General features: G+C 53.8%; 1 protein-coding gene across 3 annotated transcripts in view; it reads right to left on the bottom strand.

Annotated features, from left to right (window-relative positions):
• CPNE5 (copine 5) overlaps positions 1 to 16,798 on the bottom strand; it is a 95,294-nt gene extending 78,496 nt beyond the window's left edge. For 2 of the 3 annotated variants that reach the window (XM_053905083.1, XM_053905085.1), the window contains exons 1-3: positions 15,828 to 16,797; positions 854 to 894; positions 39 to 85 (exon numbers count right to left, since the gene is read on the bottom strand). In XM_053905083.1, the coding sequence (XP_053761058.1) occupies positions 39 to 85; positions 854 to 894; positions 15,828 to 15,922 (183 nt within the window). In that variant the 5' untranslated portion in view covers positions 15,923 to 16,797. Of the gene's footprint in view, positions 1 to 38; positions 86 to 853; positions 895 to 15,827 lie in introns of all 3 variants that reach the window. The other variant, XM_053905084.1, reaches the window with a different exon arrangement.
• Positions 16,799 to 26,762: the final 9,964 nt, after the last annotated feature.

The following is a 26,762-nucleotide window of genomic DNA, read 5'->3' as shown; positions in this document are numbered from 1 at the left end:
CCAGGCCATGTTTCCAGGGTGGGCAAGGGGCCACCTACCTCCCGCCACTGCTTGTTCTCCATCCCTTGAGTATACATGACACATACTGTGGGGAAAGGAGAAAAACAGGGTTAAGACCCCAGGCCAAGAGGAAGGTGGGGGCCCCGGATGGGGACAGCTCTGGAGGGGGAGGCATCTCAGGAGACTCTGACCTGGGTCGCACCGTTTACGTCTGGAGCCGGGGTGGGGGCGGTCAGCTTGGAGAAGGGGCCTAGAACATAAGCGTGTCTGGGAGAGGCACCCTTTTGGGGGAGGTTAGGCCAGAACGTGATGGAGGGCACATGGAGGACTGAGTCGCAGAGACGGGAGAGGACATCTGCATCCTTTCAGACCCCAAGGCAGTCTCATGAGGCCCTGTACCATCACCAGCTCCACCTCACTGATGGGCACACTGCGGCTCAGAGGCGGCCAATGACCTGTCTGAGATCATACAGTTGACTGGCATTGCTCAGGGCTAGCTCCCTGGACTGCAAAATCAGCACTCATCCCCGCCCCTCCCCGCCCCAGACCACAGCCAGTTGGGGCTCTAAAATGTACCGGTTTCCCTGGGACCAAGAACTCCTGGCCTCAGACACCCCGATCCCTGCCAACCCCCTTGGTTGTGTTGAATCTTCACCAGTTCCTGCAGGCTGGGAAGGGTCAGACTCTCCAGTTCTCCTCCAGACAGTATCAGTAAAACACTAAACAGCCTGGATGCACCCGGAGTGGTGCCTGGCACATAGCACGCAGGAAGGGCTCCAGGGTCGGCCGCCGCAATCGGTCGGAATGTCGTTGCTGTTGTTGTTACTGTTATTATTGTCAGAGCAGGACTTACGTGGGTCGGACTTGGAAAACATGTCTTTGTCCAAAAGGTTCCTGAAAGAGTGGGGAGAGAAGAAAAGTTAGCACAGCCAGAGAGGAGGCTCTCAGGGGATTCAGGCCGATGTGAGACGCAGAGGCTGCCTCAGGCCCGCTGCAGGCAAAACCGGAAGAGAAGACGGCTCCTTCGGGACAAGATCATTAGGTGCTCATTAAAACCGGCATAGGGCGGGCGGGCCCTGGAGGTCCCTCAGCTCAGCCTCCTAAGGAGCGGGGCTCCCCACCTCCCACCCCAACCAGCCACACACGCTCTGGGTACCCTGGATCCCGCAGGACCTCACTCTTGAGCCAAACCTCACTCTGCCCAATGTCTTAGCCTGTTCCAGGAATTCTCCTGTCACCTACCTCAAATAAATAAATAAAGTAAAATCCAGCAAACAAAACTTAGCCACCTTGTGTCCCATTCTCTGAGGGCTCTAGTTACAGCCAGTTTATTCAACCCTCCCATCTATGCCGATAGATTAATGATACTTGGAGCCATGGGAAACAGACTCATTTGAACAGGGTCCCCGGAAGCTAACACATGGCCCTGATAATCAGACTTGAAGGCACTACAGCAGGACGATGGACACATCTGGGGACCGAGAGGTCCTGAACGGGTGGCAAGCCCCTCCTGCCCCGCTTCCGTGCTATCACACGCTCTTGAACCCCAGTGATGGATGCTAAGTGTCCTGTAAATTCGCTCCCAATTCACACGCTGCCCTGCGAGGTCAGTACCGGGTAGGCATCATCCCATCGGACAGATGCGGAAGCGGAGGCATAGAAGGATCAGGCAAGGGTATGTCCTGAACATCTGTGTCCCTCATTCCATAGTGACCTGCTGCTGTCAGGAAGCAACACAGCCCACTGGAAACTCAGTTTCTGGCTGGGACGTGACTCGGCTTCTCTGAGCCTCTGTTTCCTCACCTGTACAATGGAGACAATAGAACCAGTCCTGAAGATTGCAGATGCCTTACCCTATCTATCTCCTCAGCCCTTCTAGCTCCTGTACACACCCACGGTTTCCTCCGGCATCTGCTTCTCTCCCAAGGGCCTTCTCTGGCAAGCCAGCTGCAAATTACCAGGAAGTGTATGCTCCCCAGGTCAGCCCTCAACCAATGATGGGCAGGACTTGGGGGTAAATACCCAGTTCTTCATTGCTCTCCCCACCCCCCAATGCCAGGCAGATCCCAGGCGTGCTCCCAAGTCTCCAGTGGGACCGAGTCCCAGAAGCCCAGTGGGCGACCCCCTCATCAAAGACCTTGTTGACTCGTGTAAGGGCTCCCACCCCCACCCCTGGAAGACTTCTGTGAGCCCTCCTGCCTCTGCAAGCTACTGTTCCTTCCTACACTACCCTAAAGTAAGCCTGCCCGGGGCGCCTGGGTGGCTCAGTCGGTTGAACGTCCGACTTCAGCTCAGGTCATGATCTCGTGATTCCTGAGTCCAAGCCCCACATCGGCCTCGTTGCTGTCAGCGCAGAGCCTGCCTCAGATCTTCTGTCCCCCTCTCGCCACCCCTCCCCCACTTGCGCCGTCTTGACGATAAATAAAACATTATAAAATAAATAAAGTAAACTCTGGCCTTGCCAGCCATCTTAGCCTTGTCCCACCTCCCTTCCAGATGTCCCCAGGGGTCTTCTCACCCTGTCCCTCCACTCCTTCCATGAACTCCTTTCTCAGAAAGGAGAAACAATAGACACCGGTCCGTGTGGCTTCCTGACCCCCAACTCCAACTGTCAGAATATGGAGCCCTCTGGGTCATCTGTTCCGTCTTCTCCTAGGAGGGGAGAATGAAACCCAAGGAGCTGCAGGGAATAGGCAGTGGTAGAGCCAGAAAGATCTAGAAGAAGGCCTTACCTTGGGTCACTGTCACTAAAGCCATCAGGAGTGACAGTCTATCTGGGCAATTTGACCCCATAGTCAATGCCAAAGGTGGGAGGTGGGAGCCAAAGACGAGCTGATGAATGGACAGATGCAGTGGCAACCAGGTGCCAGCACATGGCACCCCTGCTGCTGGGGAGGCCCCAGATCACGCTCATGAATCCCCAAGACTCCCAGAGATGCCCTTGAGAGAGGGATCCCCAGATCCCCACCCTCTGTTCCAGCCTTCATTCAGGGGCCTCTTCCCTAAAGGCCGCCACCCACACCCACACCCCCTCTGCTGGTCTCCACCACTCCTGCACCAGATCTGCTTGGGGACAGCTGTCACTTTGGACATCATCTGATAAACCTCCCAGCCCACCGCAGTGAGCACCAGATGAAATGATGAAAGGCAGCCCTGAAGGGGGCAGGGGGAGTACAGGTAAGACATCACTTTTAAGTACATGCATCCACACCAACGTGGGCTGACCACCTCCTCCTGCAGTGTGCTAGGTTTGGGGGCAGAAGGGTCTATCTTGATTTCAGCAAAGGGCAAAATGCCTTCACACCAAAGATGAGACTCTACAGTGGGCAGAACATGAGGCGTGGTGAGGAGTAATAAAGAGGGTTGGGCGGGGGGGGGGGGGGGCAGGACATTATTAAAGAGAGTGCTGGAATTTATCTTTGAATTCCATAATGAAATTCTATAATTGCACAAAACCTTAGAATGTTCAAGCTAGAAGGGACCTGAGGTCACCTTTTCCAATTCCTTTATAAATCAGGAATATGAGACTCTGAGAAAGGACATCTCATTTCTCTAAGGTCTGGGTCTCCTCCAAGCTTGGGTCTGGAACTCAGGTTTTGTCACATCTAGGCTAGTGAGATGCTGGATTTCAGCGTGTGTGTGTGTGTGTGTGTGTGTGTGTGTGTGTGCATGTGTGTGTGACAGAGACAGACAGAGATGGAGAGACAGAGAGAGACAAAAAGATACAGAGAGATAGAGACAGAAAAGGAAGGACACAGAGACAGAGACAGAGGTGGTTCTGCCCATGTTCCCACCTAGACTGAGAAATAGAACCAGTGATGTAGCTTCAGTGGCTCCCTGCCCTGTAACCTCTGGACTCTCACGGAGCCCTGGGGCTTGGGTTAGCCTGACCCGGACACCCGAGGATGACGAAACCCTTGTCCAATTCCTATCCGTCCTTGATTTTGCCTTCCCTGAACAGGCACTGACCAACAACCATCTCCTCTCCCCTCCCCAGAGCTCTCTTGGGCCTGTAGTGTGCAGCCCCTGACTTGTAGGGCCCCATGTCCATACTCAGCACACCCTGGGCTGCAAAATGAGGGACACATCTATCTCCCACACTGGCTGGGTGCTCCTCCATGCTAGGGACCCCACCTCTGCTGCAGGCCAGCCCAGCATGTGACTCAGAGCAGGGTGCTGGCAAATTGGGATGAAGGAAGACCAAGAGGAATGGCCACATGGGTAAGGCTCTTGTCTCCCACCCGCATGGCATCTGCTCAGTCAGGACCAGCCCCTAGACTCTCTTTTAGCTGTACGGCCTAGTGGTTAAGTGCGTGGGCAGCAGGCAGACAAGCGGGGTTCACATTCCAGCTCTGGACAAGTTTCTTGCCTTCCTTGTGTCTCAATGTCCCCACTTATAAAGTAGGGCTAAACTGGTTCCTCCCTCAGGACTGCTCTGGAGCACCTGGGCCTAGTGAGGCTGCTCAGAGGGTCAGTCATCATTGGCTCAGGGCTGAACAGAGCGGCCACTCTCCTGGCGGGTGTTTAGGTTCATTTGGTGAAAAAGAGAGACCCAGGATGGGCGACACGAGCCACCTCCGCCCTCACCTGACCAAGGAAGCCCACCCCCAACACATATACTCCCAGCACCCCATTGTATGTGTTGAATCTCCTACTGGCTAACAGGAACCCCACTCACCCCAGCCTCAGGCCCCTCCTTGGCCTCCCCACCTTCCCTCCCACTCAGCTTAAGGCCCCTCTGCCCCTTTGCCTAAGTCCCTGCACCCTACACCCCTCTCTGATCCCTTACATCATCCACAATTGCCCCTATCTGTGCCTGACCCCAAGGGCCTGTCCTAACAGAAGCCTCAGGGCCCGCTGAGCCTACTCTTATGGCCCTGAAATGGTGGCTTCCCCACACAAGCCATGAGCCTCTCATTTCCTGGGACTCACCCCTGCCCCCTCTTGTAAAAAGGCAGATTCTTGGGCCCTAGGCCCAGAGCCCGGTTTCTGCTGGTCTGGATGGGCTCCTGGAAGTCATGTTTCAACTATCTTCCCCACCACACACACCCACACCCGCACACCATGTTTCTGATGGCAGCACTCCAAACACTGCATGTTGGGACACAGGGGTCTTTAGGGCCTCAGCTTCCCCCACCGCAACCATGTACACAGACACAGCGCTTGAAAGCTGTCACGTGACCCTCACCCTGAGGCATCGAGGACTCGCAGGCTGAGGGACAGTGACTGACTTGCCCACAGACACAGCCGGTGAGAAGCAGTGAGAAGCAGGGTGGAAGGAGACCAGGTCTGGCCTGAAGCAGGGCCCCGACCACAGGGCTCGGCCACACCAGACCATAAGTGCTTTTTCTCCACCTTCTGTCTTGGGAGAGCTCAAAGAGAAATTCTTTCCAACAGGCAAAAGGTGTTTTTTCCCCCAAACAGCATAAAACCCTTCAGCTGCCCGCACAGCAGCCTGGAGCTTAGCTTCTTTTGTTCCTGAAATCAAGGCTGGGGAAGGAGCCCAGGGCCCCTTTCCTCCCTCCTCTCCCCCAAGGAATCGTTTTCGATTCGGTGGCAGCCAGAAAAAACAACTATGCACTGAGTGGTGAGGTCAGAAGTCTCCAAAGCCCCAGCAAAGGGAGAGAGCACTGAAAGGGCGGAAATAGGACCTCTTACCTGGTGCCAAAGACGGGAGCCTGAGGGTACCACCCTCCCATCTGTGAGACTTAAAACAGTAGGGAGTATAGGCTGGGACTCTCCAGTCAGAGAGAGGAGGAGATACAGCCCTGTCCTCAGGGATACCCAGTCTGAGGGGGGAGACACAGCCCTGCCTTCAGGGAGCCCCAGTTTGAGCGGAGGGGAGACATAGTCCTGCCTTCGGGGAGCTCCAATCTGAGGGGGGGAGACACAGCCCTGCCTTTGGGGAGCCCCAGTCTGAGGGGGGAGACATAGTCCTGCCCTCAGAGCTCCCCAGGCTAAGGAGGGGAAATACAACCTGCCCTCAGGAGGTCCCAGTCTGAGGGGAGGGAGACACAGCCTTGTTCTCAGGAACCCCAGTCTGATGGGGAGACATAGCCTTGCCTTAGGGAGTCCAAGTCTGAGGGGAGACACAGCCCTGTCTCAGGGAGCCCCAGTCTGAGGGGGAGACACATTTGCTCTTGAGCTGAGTTGCTGGGTAAACTGACCATCACACATCCCTGGTTGTCTCTAAGCGAAGCCCAAAAATGCTATATAGATGCTCTGAGCAATGACTCCAGCTACGGCGTAGTGGGAAACACATTAAGAGCACTCACCCTCAGCTTTTCCTGGACCAGGGGTCCCCACGGACCCCCTGAAACTGGAAGGAAAACGTGGCATATTGGTACATTTGGATGCATTCTTTTTGGAGAGCTGTCATCAGATTCCCAAAGAGGTTCCTGAGGCTAAAAGAGTTACAAAAACCTGGTTCATCTTTTCCCCAGCAACTCTCCCTAAGCATCCTTCCAACGTCTGGCAAGAGGTGGGGAGCACAGAGAGCAGATGTGGAGCTTCACCACTCAGTCCAAAACTCAGTTCTGCCCTTTACTAGGTAGATGACCTCACAGATGTGCCTCAGTATCCCCATCTGTAAAGTAGGGATAATAAGAGTCCCTCTCTCCTTGGGATTTTCTGAGAATTAACAGAGCTCATAGATGCAAAACAGTTAGAAGAGTGTCTAACGTTGTAGTAAGCTGCAATTCGGTGCCTGGAATTCAATGGGTGCTGGCTAAAGGCCTGTGGAGAATGAAGTAGGATCTCTAGGGACGCCTCATGCTCTGCCCCCCTAAACGGGCTGCAGCAGGACTTTGAGCCCCCGCATGCTCACCACTGCCCAATACGGCTGCACGGCCTTCCTTACGGAGAGCAGACTGGGGACACGTGAGCCACCATCGGGGAGAAACAGGAATCTCGAGAAGATCCAGAGATCCCTGGCCCCGAAGAGCCTGCCAGCAACACCCCATTTCTCTGCAGAGCCATTCGACCCCAAACATCTGGCCCACACCCCAGGCAGGCGAAGAGGGTGGGAGCTGGCAGACATTAATCACAGAGACAGTCTGCTCCGAGTGCTTAACCTGTGACACCCTATTCACCCTACGTATCAAATGCCAGGAAGTGGACGTGGCCTCCTTCTAGAGGCCAGGGTGCTGGGGCTGACAGAGGTGCCCAGTGTCACCCAACTTGCCAGGGAACACGCTGAGCTTGAAGTCTGACGCCCAAACCCAGCTACAGGTGCCACGGGGAGTGTCTGCATTTCCAAACCCAGGGCCACCCCAAACCCCATCCTGGCCAGCAGTGCCCCCTCCCCTTCTCACTCTCCCCTGTGTCCTGCTTGGCTCTCAGCAGGGCTGCTTCCAAAGGAATGGCTGGAGAGAACTGGAGGGCTTTCTGTCTCCTCCTGCCCTGCTCTCCGTCCACACACGCAGAAGGAATCCAAGAAAAGAAGAGGAGGGAACTGGGGAAGAAAGGGATGTTGGCACCCAGCCCTTGGCACTTGCCCATCTCCCCCTTTAAGATCCCGCTCCTCACCCGCGTGCACTGTTTCCCTGCCAAGCCACCTCACCAAGGTCTAAAAAGCAATTTGCACACGGCTTAAAGAGCTCTCCTTCCTGGGGCTATTTGCATTATTATTATGACTATTATTAATTACTGCAATAATTGTCCCTCCCATGCTGTGTGGCCAAAGGACGAGAGCCTGAGTTCTGGCCTCAGAGGCATCCATGCTGGAATCTCCACACGGCCACGTGGTAATTCTGTGACTCTGGACAAGCTACTGACCCTCAGTTTCCTCATCTGCGTATGGGGTCACATACCTGCCTTCTGCAGTTGTGAAACCAATAGCTTAAAATAGGAAGGCAGGAAGCACGTTGACTCCTCGCTCCCTTATGCCCCCACCGGTCCTATTCATCAAGTCTTAACCATTTCTACTTCAAAAACACACTCCAAACCCCACACCACCATCAGCATTGTCTCTCGCTCGCTCACTCGGGCTCGCTCACTCGGATGTGGCAGTAGCTTCCTGCCTAGCAGTGTGCTTCAGTCCCTGCCCCCGTCGTCACAGCAACCAGAGAAAAGTTTTTTTAGAAAATGTATCAGATCACATTACTCCCGGTTAACCACCCGACCCCCCCCCCCCCCCAGGTGCTGTTAAAATACCCAACCCCTTCGCGCTGGTCACAAGGCCGTGACCCACATCCCCCATTTCCCCTCTAAGCTCAGCTTTCTTCCCTCCCCATCTCCCACACCGCTCCAGCTACACTGGCCTCTCTGCAGTTTTGAGAGCATACCAAGGTCTCTTCTGCCATCGGGCCTTTGCACTTGCCGTTCTCCCCCTCTGAATCACCTTCCCTACGGTTCCTTCCCCAGTTGGCTTTCTCATCCTTTGGCTCTCAGCTCGATGTTACCCGCTCATCCTGTCTGTAGTGTCCCCAACAACCACAGACTTATTTGCAGAACACCTATCTCTATCAGACATTACTGGCTTAATAAAAAAATGTATATATTTGTTATAATCCCCCTCCCCACCCCCTCACACACAGATCACTGTGAGTTCAACGAGAGAGTTTGTCTATCTTGTTCACCACTATATCCTCAGCACTTCAAACTCTGAAGACTCGAGGTACCTGGGTGGCTCAGTCGGTTAAGTGTCTGACTCCTGGTTTTGGGTCAGGTCGTGATCTCACGGTTTGTGGAAATGAGCCCTGCATCGGGCTCTGTGCTGACAGCATGGAGCTTGCTTGGGATTCTTTCCCTCCCCCCTCTCTCTGCCCCTCCCCCTGGCCTCTCTCTCTCTCTCTCAAAATAAAATAAATAAAAACTATTCAGACTCAATAGTAAATGAGGATCAATACCAATTGTTGAACAAATGAATGTATCAGTAGTGTTCAGTTATTGGTACCTATTACCATTATTAATTTTATTTAGTACATCCCAGTTTATACGGAACTTCACAAATATAATCTCGTTTGTCTTTATAACAATCTTATAGAACGTGGACAGGACCAATATTTCTCCCCATTTAACAGATGGAAAGACTGAGGCTAGAGATCTTAACTGAGCCAGCTGAGATTGTGGAGAGGGTAAGCCAGGAACCGCATTGACTTTCAGTGTCCTGCCCAGGATTCTTCAAGATCCAAAGGCATAAAGCTCTCCTATTGGGACCTGCAGGCACTATGCTGGGCCACCAGAAGTGAGCAGTATTAGAGGACAGAGCCATCTTGCAATGTTTTGCCCAGGAAGGTTTGCCAACTTATCACACTAAGTTTTCAGGGTTTTTTTTTTTTTTTTCTTGCCCAGGAGACTGTCAAGAACAGAGATAGTCAGGGGTCTGGCCAAGCTGTGCTTGGAGAATCAGTCCCCAGTCACCTAACACAGGCTGTCCACTTACTGCAGGAAAATCTAAGGAGCTAGTCCTCAGAGATACCAAACTCCAAGTACCCCCAGGGAGCTCAGGTAACATATGGATCACTTGGAAAGCCTCCTGTGGCAGAGGTCATGGCTGTCCACCCAGCAAGCATTCCTCACTCTCTTCCTGCTAACAGAATCCACAATGGTTGAGGTATCTGATAGAAACACCCGAAATCCTAGAAGGTAGATTCTTATCCCTCGTTGCTATCAACTGAATTGTGTACCTCCTAAAATGTATATATTGAAACACTAATCCTCAATGTGATGGTATTTGGAGATTGGCCTTCGGATGGTAATTAGGGTTATGGGGGTGGGGCCCTCGTGATGGGATTAGTGTCCTTATGAGAAAAGATACCAGAGAGCTTGCTCTCTCTTTCTCTGCCACGTGAGAACACAGTGAGAAGGTGGCCATCTGAAGTCATGAAGAGAGTCCTCCCCAGAACCCAACTATGCTGATCTCAGACTAACATCCTCAATGGTGGGAAATAAATTTCTGTTGTTTAAACCACCCAGTCTATAGTATTTGGTTATGGCAGCCCATGCTAACTAATACGCTAGTCCTCTGGAGGAGGACGTGAGGCCTAGCTTTAGCCACTGAAATAGAAGGGGAAGTCTGGTGAGATTTGGGGAAGGATTGTGCTTTTCAGATAAAAGAACTTGTAAAACAGAGGCCTTTGGCCCCATGCCTTGCTTCCTATCTTTGGATGTGGTTGTGATGCCTGGAACAGGTGCAGCCATTTTGTAACAAGGAGGTCCACCATTTGGATGGCAGCAGAGTAGAAAGATAGCTGGGTTCTTGGTAGCAAAGTGAGGTGACAAACCTGCACTGCAATAACCTACCTCCAGACTCACTGTGATCTGACAAAAAATATATATATTTGGGGTTTGAGCCACTACCAGATTTTCTGTTATCCATAGCTGAAACATTCCTAGCTGAACCTGACTCCTCTGTGCCCCAAAGCTTTCCAGCCTTATTCCCCTTACCTCCTCCCACCCTCTCTTCCCAATGGTAAGTCATCTCCAGCAATGGCCTTGGGTCCAAGCAAGAACTCTGGGCTGGGAGAGGAGGAATGGGAGCTACCACCATATGGTCTGGATGCCAGGGAAACTCACTGCCATCCCATGACTCTCTCTGGTCTCTGCTCCCTAGAGATTCCTCCCATTCTGGGTTTGCCTCCCAGAACCAGAGGCATTCTAGAGTAAGGAAGGCCTCTCCCATCCCTGGAGAGAGAGCACACACTCCTTGGTGACATCTACTATGGTTGGCACCCAGGCCCCTACGATGACCCTCATGGAGACCCCAATCCCCAACCTCAAGAAGCCCTCAAGGCCCTGAAGTCTGAGGAAACTGGATTTGGATCCCATTCTCCAAAATGTGCTAACTGAAACCTTTTGGGCAGGTCCCTTAACCTCTCTGAGCTCTGATTTCCTAATCGGCAAAAAGGGAAACTACTTCTACGTACCTTATAGGATTGTTGCAAGGTTAAAAAGATACAGTAATTGTGGATGGCAGAAATCGAAGATGGTCCCCAAGAGTCCTGCCCCCTGGTGAACAAGCCTGCATAGTCCCCTCCCCTTGAGTGTGGGTGGGACCTGGAAATATGATGATACTCATGCCGGTGATCACTGCTACTTTACATAAGACTCTGTCATGGCCGACTGGGGAAGAGACCTTCCTGCTGACTCCCAAGAAGGGACCCGCCATGTTGTGACAGGTCCACACAGCTAGGACCTGAGGGCGGCCTCTAGGAGCTGAGAACCCTCCTGATCCATCAGCCAGCAAGAAAACAGGACTTTAATCCCACAGCTTCGAGGAACTGGATTCTGCCAACCATCTAAATGAGCTTGGCTTAGGCCCCGAGCCTCAGATGAGATCATAGCCCCTGCAGACACCTTGATTTCAGCGTGGCGAGACCCTGGGCAGAGGGGCCAGATGCGCTATATGCCTAAGCTTCTGACCTACAGAAACTGCCAGAAAATAAACGGCTGTTGTCGTAAGCCGCTGGGCGCGCGGTAATTCGTCATGCAGCCACCGAAAATTAACATCATGATCTTAGTTTGAACCAAATGGCTGCTTGAGTCGATCGAAAACAGCTGAATACAGGCCACTGCATACGATTCAGCCTAATACAGATGTGAAGTGCCTAGCACATAGTAAGCACTCAGTAATTTCCACTCATTCCCCTGGCTCCACTACCAAGCGCCTGGGAGTAATCTTTTTCCTAACACTGGCCTTGACAGCTGCCACGTTGCCCCCAGGCTCCTCCTTCCCCAGAGCTGCCTTCCCAGCGCCTGTCAGAAGAAAGCATTCAGAGCCCATTCACACCCCTTCCGAGAGAGGTCCGGGGCACAGCTCCTGAGCTAGGCTGCCTCTCAGGGCTCGGCAGCAAAACGCCAACTTGAACAGACAGCAGAAAACATCTTCGGGGCAGAGACAGCAACTGCCCTCCAACCCCACCCGCTGGCAGGGGCCCGGCCGCTGCTTGAGAGATTCCAGCCTGGCCAAGCAAACTGTCTGCCTTCTGGACTCTCCCCTCCTTGTCTTCCCTATGGGCTCCAAGAGACCCACCGTGTGAAACTGTGCATTCCTTCTTCCCGCAGGACCCTGTGGAAGTGCAAAGGTTTCCTGTTACATAAAAAATGCAAATCGCTCTTTCTAACACACTGGTCCGGATCCCTGCACAGAGAGACCTCAAAAGTAGTGAGGATTGTGGGGAATGGGACACGAGATAGCTGAGTTTGGAATGGGTCTGCAGGGAGGCTAATCGTCAGGAAAGGTCTGCAACAGACCATCAGAGGAAGGAGAAGCTTGCGGCTCACGTTTTCTACAACGTCTTCCGGTATCTGGTCCCACAAACCATCTCCTCTACTTACCCCCCAAACAACCCTTCAGAATCTCTAAATGTACACAGTATGTCAAATCTATCTCAGTAAAGCTGAGGCAGGGAGGGGTGAATAAAAATCTCTCCATGGATCAGATCTCCAGGACCCACACAAACCCTGGGATCCAACTAGAAAGGCAAATGTTTATTTACTCATGTGTCAAATACTAGGCAAATCAATTACTATTCACGGACTAATCCACCTCACCCTCATAACTGTGATAAGAATCAGTGCACACCTTTTACAGATGAGAAAACAGAGGCACAGGTTAAGTAGTTTATGCAACGTCACAAGGATAGAGCTGGGATTTGAACCCAGGCAGACAGATCCCACAGTTCATGTTCCTAACCATTGAGCCAAATGACCAGAAGCTTCACAATATGTGAACCTGAGTTTACTAAAGTCAGTGTTTGCGCGTAAACCATAGATCAGCCCAAGGGATACACTACCCAAAGCAGAGAGACCCAAATACGTCCATCCCACAGTGTCATGTGCCTTCAGTGGAGGCTTGGCTAGGCCTCCACGGTGGTCCTGTGCAGGGGGTCAGACATGCCCCTGGACCAGGCAGCTCTGCTCAGCTAGCAGTGCCCTAGGAGAGGCGTGGCAGGGCATCAGGTCTTTCCCAGGCAAAAGCAGAGAGCTCCTGGGGCTGCAGGGTTGGCTGGGACCTTCCTAAGGAGCAGGGCGGAGCTGGAAGGGAACTGGATCCCAGGGATGTTAGTTTCCAGTTCCCTGAAATACCAGGCCCCTCAACCTGAGCTGCCCATTCTCAAAGCCCCCCGAAGTTCTCACCCCACCAACCCCTCTGCCTGCCTTCCTGTCCCTGCCCACCAGAAGGGGTCACCTAGATGCTCAGCGCAGGACATCCCTTAACCTCCTCTCCTGGGACCCAGTCAGTGCCGACCACGGGATACTGGGGAGGAAGACTTATGACCATGGAGTCTTGAATATGCTGGAGAAAGCCATTCTGTGCAGCTCTCCCTCCTCCCTCTGCTCCTCTTCTCCCACCTCCCCTTTTCCCTTCTCTCTCTCCTTCTTCTAGAAGCTAGATATTTGGACCTGCTGGAGGTAAAGATGGATTTACAATTCCAAGCCCACCCAGACTGGTTTTTGGCCTCCCCTCTGTTCCAGGTGACTCCTGCCTCCTCATCCTTCCTACCGACACCAGGCCCCACCCTCTGGGTGGCTTTCAGACCAGGAGCAGGGCCTGAGTTGGGCTGATGGATCACATCCCTTGAGATGCCAGGGCCGATCCCAAATCACATCCCCCAGGAACTCAGGGGGATCCCCGGGTATTTCTTAGGCAAAAACCTTGAGTCCTTTGGACCCCTCCGCTTTCCGAGAGCAAACAGGAGGGGCCAAGTGCTGCTGCCTCACAGTAATCATCGTACCTACTTATTGAGCACCGACTATGTGCCAAGCAAGTGCAAAGTAGGTGCTGGGTGCCTCCCCATCCTCTACTCCCGTAATTCTTCCAACCGCGTTTGTTACGTATGTGCAACATGCATGCCAACCACTCCTCTAAGCAGAGGCGCTACCTCAGCAAATAAGATTTCTCCAATACAGGTTTCGTTGTTTGTACTTGACCAACGGGGGTGATGGAGGCGAAAAGCATGCCCCAAAGGGTGGAGCTGAGTCAGTTTCAAGGTGTCTGACTCCAAAGCCACAGTGCCACGTGCCCTCTGCCTCCTCTCCTCTCCACTGGAGTAGAGGGTTCATGGGTCTGAGCCAGGGTGGGGATCCCCGTCCTCAAATGCTTAGACAGTTGCTTTGGGGGAGGAGGGGTGGAGCCTACACACCTGAGATGGCTTCAGAGGTGGAGTGCTCGGTATGTGAGTGACCCCTTGGGCCAGGCTGAGTACCCAGGACCCAGGGGACACAGAAGACTCTGTGATTCGGACTGGGTGTCTCATGGGTGAGCAGGAGGGCTGCAAGTGGGGGGCATGAGAACAGGCTTTTCAGGATGGGGGGACATGAACTGGCAGAGATGAAAGAGGGGTGAATTCAGGATGGGGAATAGGCTGCTCAGAGCCCGGTGGTGACAAGGATCTGGAGACAGCTCTGACACAAGCCTGACAAGCTGGGAGGGAGCGTCAGGCGCAGGGATGTGTGCTCCGCAGGGAAGGAAAGGCAGGCTGTGGCAACTATTGATGGCTGAGGAGGTGAGACTGGAGCTAATGGGCCATCAGGAATCTCCCAGCAGAGCGATGGCAAGATGCAAATGGAGTCAGGAGAGAATTCTGACAGCGATGTGCGGGACCACGGGGAGACATGTGGGTGTTATCACAGGAGACCCAGGAAGGGCCTGGCATGGGAGGGGGGGCTATGCTCCACCTCACGGGCCCTCCCTCCTACACACCCTCAAATCCCAGTCCCTCCCCTTCCTGCACCTCAGCCCAGCTCTCTGTCTGGCTACAGGGCCCCCAGGGCCACAACTGTGGAAACGAGAGTTGAGAGGCCACGAGGGTGAGTGAAGGGTCTGACCAGAGAGGGGCCTGGATGAAAACAGAGTGGGTGATTTGGAACAAGGGCACAGCCAGGACCGCGGAAATGCTATTGGGTAGCATCATCTAGGGTAGGAGGAACAGCAAATCCAGGGGAATGTCAAGGTGGGCTATGCCCGGGGCCACAGTACCCCTCACAGCCCAGCCAGGCAGTGACCCTAGGCCAGCCACAGGATGATGACTGCATTAGAGAAGAATCCCCCTTCTCCACTGGTACCCCATACTGCCTGGAAGAAACCGGGAGAGACCCAGCTCTCAGATGGAGAAGTTACCCCCAAAGTCTGTGTGACATGACTGAGGATTTGGGGGTGGTAGCCCATAAAAACACACCTCCCCTCCCCTGCTGGACTCTCAAATTCCACACTCACTGTCCTAGTCCTTTGGCTTAAGATTTTGTGTACCTAAGTTATTGTTTATTTTAATGGTGCCACTTTAAGTTGTTATCAGTTATCCATAGCTCAGTTATCCATTGATTGAATGAATCAATCTGATCCTTTTCCGCCGGTTCTGTTGTTGGAGATGAAGAAAAGCTTCAAACCCTGGGGTCTAGGGTAGTGGGTGGGTGGGGTGGAGAGGAGGATATTGGGGCAAAGGAGCAGAGAGAAGAGAGAAGAGAAGAACAGAGAAGGCGGAGGCTGGGTATTCCTGGGGAGGATGGGGCAAAATCACTCACTTCATCATTTGGGCAAGAGTTGATCGGCAATAACCTGTGCCAAGACCCCGGGATAGCCTTTCATTACCTCCCTCTCCTGCTTCGGGCGCCAGGACCCCTGTTCCTGTGTCTTCACATCTCTTCTCAGCAACAGCCTGGAGTGCAAACTTTCCGAGATAGGACCCCAAGCCTGGCTTCCCCCCATTCCGCGGTCATCACCCGTGGCTGGGCAGGGACTCCTGCTGGACACGCACGGGGGGGGCATCCTGGAGGCAAGGACACTCTGAAAGGGGGCGCGCGAGGGTAGAGGGTCCGCGCGGCAGGAGCCGCGGGGCTCCGGGTCCAGGGGCGGGGCAGGGGGACCCGGCCAGCGGGCGGCTCACCTGCAGGACACGGTGATCTCCACCTTGGTGGCCGGGATGCTGCCCGCCAAGGAGTCGAACTCGCTCAGCGACGCCATGTCCTCAGGCTGCTCCATCGCCTACCGCGCCCCCCACCCCAAATTAGTCAATCCCTGCGCGATTCACGCCTCCTCCAAAGCGACTGAAACCCTGGGCTCTCCCCCAACTCCGGAGCCGGCGCTGGGCGGCAAAGGGAGGAGAGAGGAGCGCGAAGAGGGGGCGTGGGAAGTGAGAGAGGGAAGGGGGGCGGAGGGAGCGGGGGCCGCGGGTAGAGGAGGGGGTGCAGGTGACGCGACGAGGAGGCAGGGGGCAGGGCGGGGGCAGCGGAGAGGGGCGAGGTGCCCAGGGAGCTGGGGTGCAGCGGAGAGAGGCGGAGGGGCGCGGGGAGAGGGCACCGGGAGGCACGCGCGGAGTCGTGGAGAAGGGTTTGGGGAGAGGAGCGTGCGGCTTCGGGTGGGGAACAGAAGGGGTGAGGGAGAGGGAGAGGGGCGTGGGGGTGGCCGGACGCCGGGAGCGCCCGGGCTGCGCCGCCCCTCGCTGGGTCTCGGCGCGGGCGGCAGCGGGGCCGGGGACCCGGCTGCGCGCGCCACCTCCTCGGCTCCGGCTGGGGCTCCGGGGCGCCCGGGCTGCGGGAAAATCAAATCTGCCCGAAGCCGCCGCCTCCCGCCGGCCGGGGCGGGCTGCGTGCCGGGTCCGCGCGCGCCGGAGGGGGCGCCCGCAGGGGCCGGGGCGGGGCCGCGGGCGGGGTCTGCGCGCGGGTGTGAGTGTGTCCGTGCGAGCGTGAGTCTGTGTGTGTGCGTGTGTGCGCGCGTGGCGGGCGTGGGGACGCGGCTCCAGATGCTGGCAGCCTGGGGGGTGGGGGGTGAGCCAGAGACGGTCGGGGCCGTGTGCGTCTCCTTCTGCGCCCACCCCCTCCCCCCTCAGGGGTTTCCTACTGGAAGAGGGAGAGGGTTTTGTGAACCGCCGGGCGTCTGTTTGAGAAGGGTCTACGCCGGGCTGGGTGGGAGTGACGTGCGCAAAAGAGACATCCTCCCGCAAAAGGCTGGGGGAGCTCTCTGCTGAGGGTGCGCCCCACCGGGGGCCAGGCGTCAGTCTATAAACAGCATCACATCTCTTGCGGAGGTGTGTGGGGGCGACCCCGGTGCCCGGAGGGGCCTCCTGGGTTTCCTAAGGAGGGTCGTTAGGACCAGGCAGGGTCGGTGCTTGGGCGCTCCCCCATCCTCCTCTGGCCACACCGAGTCAGCCACCTAAGCCACACGCCAGCGCCCTCCCCATCCCCGGCCCGTCGTGACCACGTAGCTGAGCCAGCCCCTGGGGTCTAGAAGCTTCCTCCACCAGACTGCGAGGGTGGCCTGGGCTCCCTGGGCTCCTATCCAGCCAGCGCTGAGTAGGCGCCTGCTGTGTGCAGGGTTCTGATCCCTGTCCTGGGAGAGTGGGGACAGTTGAGGCACCTCTCAGGTGGCACCCCTCCTGAACCAACCCCTTCATGTCTTCAGGGCTGGACGGGCCCCACCCTGCCTCAGCCTGGCCCTTCCAGACCAGGGGTCTCCAGGACTGTGAGCTGTGGCATCTCCCTAGGGCTGCCCGCATAGATTGCTGCACTGAGACTCCGGAAAATCCCCCGCAGGCCCTCCTCAGCCTCTGTCAAAGCTTTGCAGAGATGGAGCCCACTTTTCTACGCCCACCACCGGATACCGTGCGGGGGGGGGGGGCGGGGGGGGGCTGGGGGAGGCCAAGAAGGCTGGACGCAGAAAAGTCACGCCCTCTGGGGGCATGCCGTTGGCAAGCCAGGCCTTAACTGGCAAGTCCAGAGATTGTTTGAAGTCGATTCCCAGAACATCAGATACAGCCAAAGTCAAAGATGAGTATAAGAACACATTCCTTGGCCTAGGTTAAGTGTTTTCGTTTACCCGTACGTCAGTTCGGCTGGACTCCTTCTGCCACCCGGGACTGACACCAAGGGGCAGAGGCGCTGGGACTCCCATGGCAGTGGGGCACACTGGGGTCTGAGGGCCCCACTCCTGGATTGACCCTTAGCCCTACCTCCCCAGAGAATAATCCCAGCCTCCTTTCCTGAGGGATGCAATACTGGGCTTGAAATTTCTCTGCCCACCACCCTCCCATCCCCCATACCTCTCCCAGACAGTGCTGCAAACCTGCTTGTGGACCGTTATCCATTCATTCCACCAGTATTTACTGAGTACCTACTGTGTGACTGGCGCACTGCTGGGGCCATTTGGGAAACTTCTTGATAACCACCATTCTATTTTCAAAGAGCCTACCCTGAGCTAGACACCATGATTCTTTTTTTTTTTTGAAAAAAAAAATTTTTTTTGAAATTTTTTTAAATTTTGAAATATCATACCCATACCATAAAACTGGTATGGTAATGTTTTATGGTAAACATTAAAACTAAGGCGCAGAGCCGGCTTGGGATTCTCTCTCTCTGCCCCTTCCTGCACTCTCTCTCAAAAATAAATAAATAAACTAAAAAAAAAAAAAAAAAGACTTTGTCCCCACAGAATCCTCAGGTTAATAGGGGCCCCAGGACATGCAGACAGATGGTACAGACAAACCCCAGTGAGACTTGAGGAGTGCTGCTGAGGTAGGTATAAAGGCCCTTGGAAGAGAAAAGAGTAGCCAGGAGTGCCTGGGTGGCTCAAGCCGTTGAGTGGTTGAGCATCTGACTTCGGCTCAGGTCATGATCTCACAGTCCCTGTGCTGACAGATGGGAGCCTCCTACAGATTCTGTGTCTCCCCACCCCACCCCGCCCCTCCCATTTGTGCACACTCTCTCTCTTTCTCTCTCTCTCTCTCTGTCAAAAATAAATAAACATTAAAAAATGTTTATTTATTTTTGACAGAGAGAGAGAGAGAGACAGAGCATGAGCAGGGGAGGGGCAGAGAAAGAGGGAGACACAGAATCCGAAGCAGGTTCCAGGCTCTGAGCTGTCAGCACAGAGCCCCACACGGGGCTCGAACTCACAGACCGCGAGATCATGACCTGAGCCAAAGTCAGACACTCAACCGACTGAGCCACCCAGGCGCCCCCCCCCCCAAAATAAACATTTTAAAAGCAAAGAGTGGCCAACAGTTTTGCCTCAAAAGTGGAAACAAGGGAGGGTCAGGGGAAACTGCAAAAAGGAGGTGATCTTGAGAAGGGCATTGAAGATGATGTCTGTTTGGTTCCTCTAGAAGCAGACCCGGAGAGAAAGATTTGAATGTGAGTAGTTTATTTGGGAGACGAAGGAAAACGCTGTGGGGAGCGCGGAAGTAAGACAGGTAAGTGGGCAGTCCTGGGTGGTTTCTCAAGCCGGTTATCACCGGGCAGCTAGGGCTCATTCGCACTGAGGAGCTCTGGCAGAACACGCCCTGGACTTAGCCCGCCACAGGGGTGAGAGAGCAGGGGTGTGTATACACCAACTTTTGTCAGTGGCTGGGGGTTCCTGTTTGGGGGGAGGGGGGGAATTCCCTGGCACTTCTGGCCTCTGCCCAGCACAGAGTGGCACATGCAGGTTCCAGAGGCCAGAGAAAGCTCCAGGCAAAGAAATGCAGGTGCTGGCATCCGGATGTGGGACTGGAACATACTGAAGCAGTAAAGGTCAGGGCATCACCGGGACAGCAGCTGCCACAGATGACGAGCTTCTGCCTGCAGGACAAGGCTAAGCGGGCACTCCTGGCAGGGAACCAGCACGATCAAGGGCCGGAGGGAGACCACGGTGTGGCTGGAGCCTAGGGTGAAGGTGGTGGAGGCAGAACAGGAGGCCAGGAGGTGGGGGGCCATGATGCAAGGCCACAGGTCTTGGCCTCCTCCTCCTCCTCCAGAAGCTTTTCAGAAGGGAGCACTTCAGGAGTGGTGGTCTGCAAGATACCCCTCAGCCACATGGCCAACAGAGTGAGCCCCAGAACACAAAACTTGGTGTTCAGGCCCAGGGCAAAATGCTCATAGTCCTTGCTCGAATGAATTGCTGATGGTTCAAAAGCAGCCAGCAGGCATGCCATCCGATGGGCCATTTCTTCTACTGAGGTCACTTGTGATGCCAGCAGGCCGGCAGGTGCTGCAGACGTGTTGTCTGGGCCTGGCAGCCACATCAGAACCAGCCATGGCCCTGGCCCACCCGGCCACGTAACCAACGCGCGTCCCTCTGATTAAGAACCGTGAGCACGGAATGGGCCATGCCCAGAAGATCTAGAATAATCAGCATCAGCGCTTTGCCTTTGCCATCTAAGACTGCACACACGCACTCGTCTGACCTAATCCGCGGTGTTAATGACGGCAGAGCAATTTCGAGAGGCAACTCGCAGCATTGATAAGGAGAGGAAAAGCACCACGGGGTTTAGGAGGCAGAGTTCCTCACAGGGGAGGCAGCTGCTGTCCACCCTCTCAGTACACTTCGTGTAAATGCCGCCCTCAGATTTGCCCTGGTGGAGACTGGTGATGGTCGGAGAACAGGGACCCAGAAGAGCAGAAGAAGGACTCTGCATGGGACAGGGACAGACTAGAAAAATGTGTTCTTCACTCTGGGTAAATGAAACCCTGAGCCAGACAGGGCACATGGCTTGTTAAGCAGGGCACGGGCGGGTCTGAGCCTCTACTTACTCCCTTGGCTGGGTGTCCTTGTGCAGTGAACACCCTCCACCACCACACATGGCAGCCCTGGAGAGAAAAGGAAAGATAGAGGGCATGGCAGAAACCTGAAACCACATGGCAGTAAGGAGGTGGGAGAGATGTAGTGTCTGATTCCATCCATTAATAGAAATGCTAGAAGGGGCTTGGTTGGAGACCATCTAGTTAAACCCCTTCTTTTACTAAGAAGCGTAGGGAGGGCGAACGCTGCATTCAAGGTCACCTGAACTCTTCCCTTGATAAGAAACTCCACCAGTAACAGCAAGATCAGGTACCCAAGAGCAGTGAGGACCTGCCTGGGAGGTGTGGGGAGAAGCCATGCTCTGCCGGAGTAGAGGAGGACGCTAAAGCCGGACACAGAGCTCTCCACACCTCTCGTCCCCTTTCCTCCTAGAGGGTGACAGTCTTCCAGCCGGGTGCCCTACTATCCCAACCAGAACCCCACACCGCCCCTCCCTCCCACTTCTCCCCAGATCATAGCGCCAGCTAACTGGGTCCATGGGCAAAGAGAAGCCCCAGGCCCTCCTGCTGCCAGCCCAGCAGCCTCTCTTGCCCTAGGATCCACTCCTCCCACGCTTCCCTGCCCTGGGGTCTGTGGCGGCCCAGTGGGCACTAGCTTCCTCTCTCACTTCTGCTCTCTTCTTCCTTCCAGCCACTCATGATTTTCCAAGTGAGGGGAGCCTCCCAGCCCTTACAGTTTGGCGACCAGAATCTTCACAGAGGCACCGGAAACCAAAGTCAAGTTGCGGCGCTCTGCTGGAGCTCCCCCCTGGCTCCCATCTCACTCTGTGGTGAAAGGACTTACGAGGCTGTGGGCCCCACCCCCGTGACCTCTCTGACTTCATCTCATCGTTCTCTTCCCCTCACTGACCCCATGCCAGCCACACCAACCTCCTCATTGGCCCTGCGACTCCTGTCTCAGGACCTTTCTACCTGCTGTTCCCTCAGCCCAGTCTGTCAGGTATCTGCCCAAATGCCCCCTCTGCATGGAAGCTTTCCTGGCCACACTACCTAACGCAGTGCCTCGTCACTCTCGTCCCCCGGTCCTCTTTATTTTCCCTTATAGCATTATCCTTGTCTGCTTCCCACCAGGATGTAAGTTTTATGCAGGCAAGGACTTCCCACCGCTAAGACCGTGCCTGGCACATTGCAGGGGCTCAATCAGTCAGATGACTAAAGGAAAAGTCTGCCCCTTCCCTCTGAAACATCGACTCATTCATGAAGAACCCCGGACTTCCACCAAGAAGTCCCAAACAGGGCCTGGGTCTTCCCCACCACGCACATCTTGCCTTCTGTCCAGCAAACATTTATTGAGCATCTATGATGAATTCAGTTGTTAAACTGTTTGACAACTGTCAGATCGAGAATCTCTGGGCCCCTTGACCAGTAGTAGCACAGAGAAGGGAAGGAATTTATATGTTTGTTTTTTTACAGAGAACCTGCCATGTAATAGGTGCCGTGGTGAGAATTTAACATCTGTCACATATTTAACCCTCACACTAATTCCATGATGCTACTGTCCCATTTGGCAAATAAGCCCCCGTGCCAGACTAGCTGCCCAAATGAGCTAGACGAGTTGGTTACCAGGGATATAGAGATAAGGGAGACCCTGTCTCCTCAAAAGCTTGTCCAGTGGGGTTGGAGCAATCACTTTGAATTAACGTTCTAGAAATCTGTAGAATAATGGGCATCACCTGCTCCATTTTACAGATAAGGAAACCGAGGTCTGAAGTAGTTCAGTACCCCAACTTGTCTGAGCTCACACAGGGAAACGACCTTAGGATGCAAAGCCAGGACTTTGTGGATCCAAAGCCCCTTTGCCCAACACCAAGCCGCCTCCTTCTAGTCCTCACTCAGGGCCTCAACCAGGAACCTCAATGTCCGCCAGCATAGCCCAGGTCTCCAGCCCCTCACTGGTCTGCACCATATGATCTATGCTCGGGGCCTTGACCCTTCCACTTCTCACTTTGTCCAGGGTAGATATCACTGTCTGTCACCAATGCCCCCATATTTAATACAGTATTTAGCTTAGCATTATTTTTGTTTTTAAGCTTATTTTGAGAGAGAGAGAGAGAGAGAGCGTGCGCGAGCAAGCACGAGTGGGGGAGGGGCAGAGGGAGAGAGAATCCCAAGCAGGCTCCACACCACCAGTGCAGAGCCCGATGCGGGGCCCAAACCCACAAACCACGAGATCATGATCTGAGCCGAAGTGAGACCCTTAACCGACTGAGCTCCCCAGGCGCCCCTAAACTTGGTATTGTTAGTTGCGATATTAGAAAGCTCACTGCTGCTTAGTTTCAAGATAATTCAACTTACCCAGACTTTACAGATCTGGAACTGAGTCCTTGAGAGGGAAAGAGATTTGCCCAAGGCTGTTCTGCCAATAAACAGAAACTAGAGATAAAAAAAAAAAAAAAAAAAAAAATTAACAGGAGCTCTGGTTAGAAGGAGTCTCAGGGATCTGCTCTCACCTCGGCTCCTTCAGGTAAGACATGGGTCCCTTTGACTTTCTGTTGATTGAGAAACACAAATGTGCCGTCTCTGGGCCTTCCACAATAAAAGCCAAGGTCCTTCCAACCTGTCCTTCCACTGAACCTCCAGAACTGTTCTCTTAGGTAGATTTTTTTTCTCCTCTCCCCACTAGCAGGGGACGTGCCCTGAAGGCCTTGACTTTGGTCCTCCACAGTGTGGCCTTTCCCGGGCCTCAGCCTCCCTCCTTCTTTTCACTGGACTTAATTGCATTTGAATACATTATGACCAGCCAGCCAGTCTGCTCCTGGGCCTCTTGAACTGTCTCCACTTGATGTAAGCTGATTTCCTCTTGCTTGAGCATCTTGGGAAATGGAGAGTGAATCCTCACATTTCTTCACAAGCTGAAAAGCAAACTATGTCCCTCCCTGAAGGCCCAGCCTCCCACCAACACGCTTGTCACATTCCCGATTGGCAGGCTCAGGCCTGGGTGAGGGTCAGAATAGCTGGATTTTTACCTGGCTGGCCTCAGCTGATTCTATTCCCAGAAACCCCTCTCCTTTCTCCCCTGTCCGAGCTGCTGTGAGGGTCTGCCTCGGCCTCAGGACTCTCTGCCCCTCCCTACCTGAGGCCATTGGATACAAGGCTGTGGTTTCACCCAAGCCCTCAGGTCCCCTGTCACCACTGCTCCCTCACATCTCCCTTTGCTGCACCTGTATTGGGGCAGCCTGAAAAGCCACTGAAGATGAAACACTTCTTTTAAGGTCTAAATTAATTTTCATGCCAAGCTGCCCGCGTTTGCCTGCCTGGCTGCTGAAGACTGAAACGTGCACAAAATGCCATGAGACTGGCTTTGTGCAGGAGCTAAAGTCCCAGTGGCCCTGCCCCTGGAGCTCGCCTGCTTGAATCTCCAGCTGTCTGCCATGATTTCTCCCTGGGTTTTATTCACTCTAGGCCCTGCACTGGAAGAGCAGCTCATCAGACACACTTCACATCTTGCCTCCTCCACCCCTGGCTAAGAAAAGTTGCCCTGATTACGGGAAGTATGTGTTCCCCAGTTCGCTGATAATTCTATCAGGAGCCAGGGTGAGGCTCAGATGTCAGGCTCCCAGAGCTGCTGCTGACAGCCTGCGTGCGTGCCTGGGGGCTGGAGGCAGAGTGCCGGGTTCTCCATTCATGCTGTGACCTTGAACCCCTCACTGCATTTCTGCCTCTCAAGTAGCCCTAGCTTTAAAAATGGGAATAATACCCATACCACCATCCCCCCAAGTTTGGTTTGAGATTCTAATTAGATAAGGACGTGCTGGGAGCTGCTGGGCGAGAAAAATACCTTCATCAAATCATCGGAGTTTAGACCAGAGCGGGTTTAGTCTGGGCCCCTCGTTCCACAGATGGAGGCTTGGGGAAGGAAGCTGCCACGGTCACACACTGGCCCGCGTGAAAACCAGTCTCTATATTTTTGTGAGTGCAAGGAGGGAACAAAGGTAAATGCTGTCACTATGGGAGTCTGGGGTATGGCAGAGGGAGAGCACAGACCCCCAGCTTGAAGCTCAGCCCCGCCAAGGCCCAGCCAACTGAGTGGAGCCTTCACCCATGAAATGGATGCACCTGTGAATGGGACATCACGAGGCCTCGTTCATAGGCCTTTAGAGAGTTTCAAGGGAATAATACGTGTAAAGCGTCTGGCACCTGGTATGTTCCCCAAACACAAGTTCCTTCCCGACTCTTGTTTTATCTTAAACAGCATCACAAATGCTTTCAAAAAGGGAGGCACAAAGAGAACATCTTCTTAGAGCTGAATGTTGCCAAAAAGACAATGTGAACCTTGGATTCCCTTTCCTTTGGGGGCTTTTCTTATCCAGTGAATGTGAAATGGCCATTTTCCCTGTCAGCGTAATGAGGAAGTAGAAATATTGCCTCTCCTTCCTCCCCCGCTGCTTCTGCTGTACAAGAGCTTCCTCACAGGTACACGTGGGCCAGCAGCTTTTAATGGAACTGTGGCTAAATCCTCATGGAGAGGAAAGTGATTTCTGTGAGATTCGCTGAGTTGTGAGGCTAATACAGTTATGATCCAATAAACACACTGAGTAGGGTCATTTGTGTTCCCTCCCCCCCCCCCTTCCCTCCTGCTGTGCCTCCACAGGCCTGGTTCAGGCTGCTGGGAAGGAGCTTCGAGACAGCTAAGCCCGGAGCCTCCCAGCCAGCCCCGCTTGGGGACACCCTAGGACGCAGCAGCCGATTGGTCAGGCCAGCGAGAGATTCAGGATCCAACCCCTTCCCTGCCACTAGATCATTCTCTTTATCTGTTGGTCATCTTCCTCCCCTGTATGCCAAAAGTGGAGATAAATGGGCTGAACTTGGGATCAGAAGTTCCCAAGTTCAGGTCCGAGCCCTGGCCTTTTACTAGCCATGCAACCCTGGACCGGGTATCCTATCCATTCCTTGACTCTGGACAAGGCTTTGTGCTACTTACCTTTGGTCTCCAGTTTGTAACCTTAGAGGTTGATTTGGGGAATTAAGAGAAAAATACAAATAAGAAGCTTCCACAGAGCACGGAACAAGGGCAATGGTAACTTCATTTCAAGCTTCCTTCTGGTTGACTTTCTGATTCTTTGAAAATATTTGCTATTACTGGGCATAAAAGGGGTACCAGGGGGCGCCTGGGTGGCTCAGTTGGTTAAATGTCCAACTTTGGCTCAGGCCATGATCTCACGGTTCATGAGTTTGAGCCTGGTGTCGGTCTCTGTGCTGACAGCTCAAAACCTGGAGCCTGCTTCGAATTCTGTGTCTCCCTCTCTCTGGCCCTCCCCTGCTTGCGCTGTCTCTCTCAAAAATGAATATTCACTAAAAAAAGAAAATTAAAAAAAAAATGGTACAAGGATTACTTGTTAAATGAATGAATTCAACAGTAAAGCTGAATATTAGAGGAAACTAGCTCTTTTTAATGAGGCATGCTATAGAACCGGGCCCTGTGGTCACAAGGACTCAGCCAATCTTACCATGCACAGTGGGCTTCTCTTCCATCTAGTCCAGTAGACAGGAAAGAGGGTTGGTCGGCACGTACCAACAGATAGACTTAGTGCCAGGCTGACATCTCAATTCTGGCCTCTTGCAGTCTGAATAGTTGCTGGTTTACCACATCCAAGGGGTGGCAGGCCCGGCTTAGTAAAATCGCGAAAGGCATGGGTAGGCCTTTCCTTCCGAAGCAAGGCTAAACTGTATTCACAGCGGCCTCTAGTGGCGAACTTCCAAAACAGCATGCTAAATGGAAACTTGGCAACCGAAGCTATCTTCTCAGAATGACCTAGATTCAGAAATTTGGGGCTAACAGGGGACTACTTCTAATTTTCGCTTGATGAATAAGGAAACCAACTTCCAGAAGTAAAGGGCTTCACCAAAGGTCACACAAAAGCTTCATATCTCTCTGTCCACAAACTTTGCCCCCAACTGGCTACCTGTGGTTTCAGATGCAGTTAGGGATCATGAATTACCCATTTGGAAGAACAAAGGAGGATCCAATTTCTAAAATCAGACCAAGCCAACCTTCGAGTGAGACCCTAACATGTTCTCTTCCCCTGCACTTTGCTTCTCTCTTATCTTCAAAAGAATGTTGCTGGAAAATCCCTATCCTGGTATTTACCTAGAGTAAGTAACCTACTCCTATAGGCAACAAGGCTCTGAGGCCACAAAGCACTTTGTAGGCAGTAAACTCCACCACTCAAACAAATGTGCTTTTCAATGTTTCCTCCTCCACACGTTGCAAGAATGTGGTGCCAGAAGGGGCCACAGTGACGTCTCAGATTGGCTCGAGGATCTGGGGG

The sequence above is a fragment of the Panthera pardus genome, unplaced genomic scaffold (genome assembly GCF_024362965.1).
Source record: "Panthera pardus isolate Hobbes unplaced genomic scaffold, ASM2436296v1 HiC_scaffold_17, whole genome shotgun sequence".
NCBI classification, from domain to species: Eukaryota; Metazoa; Chordata; class Mammalia; order Carnivora; family Felidae; genus Panthera; species Panthera pardus.
This window is presented reverse-complemented; position numbering and strand designations above follow the sequence as displayed.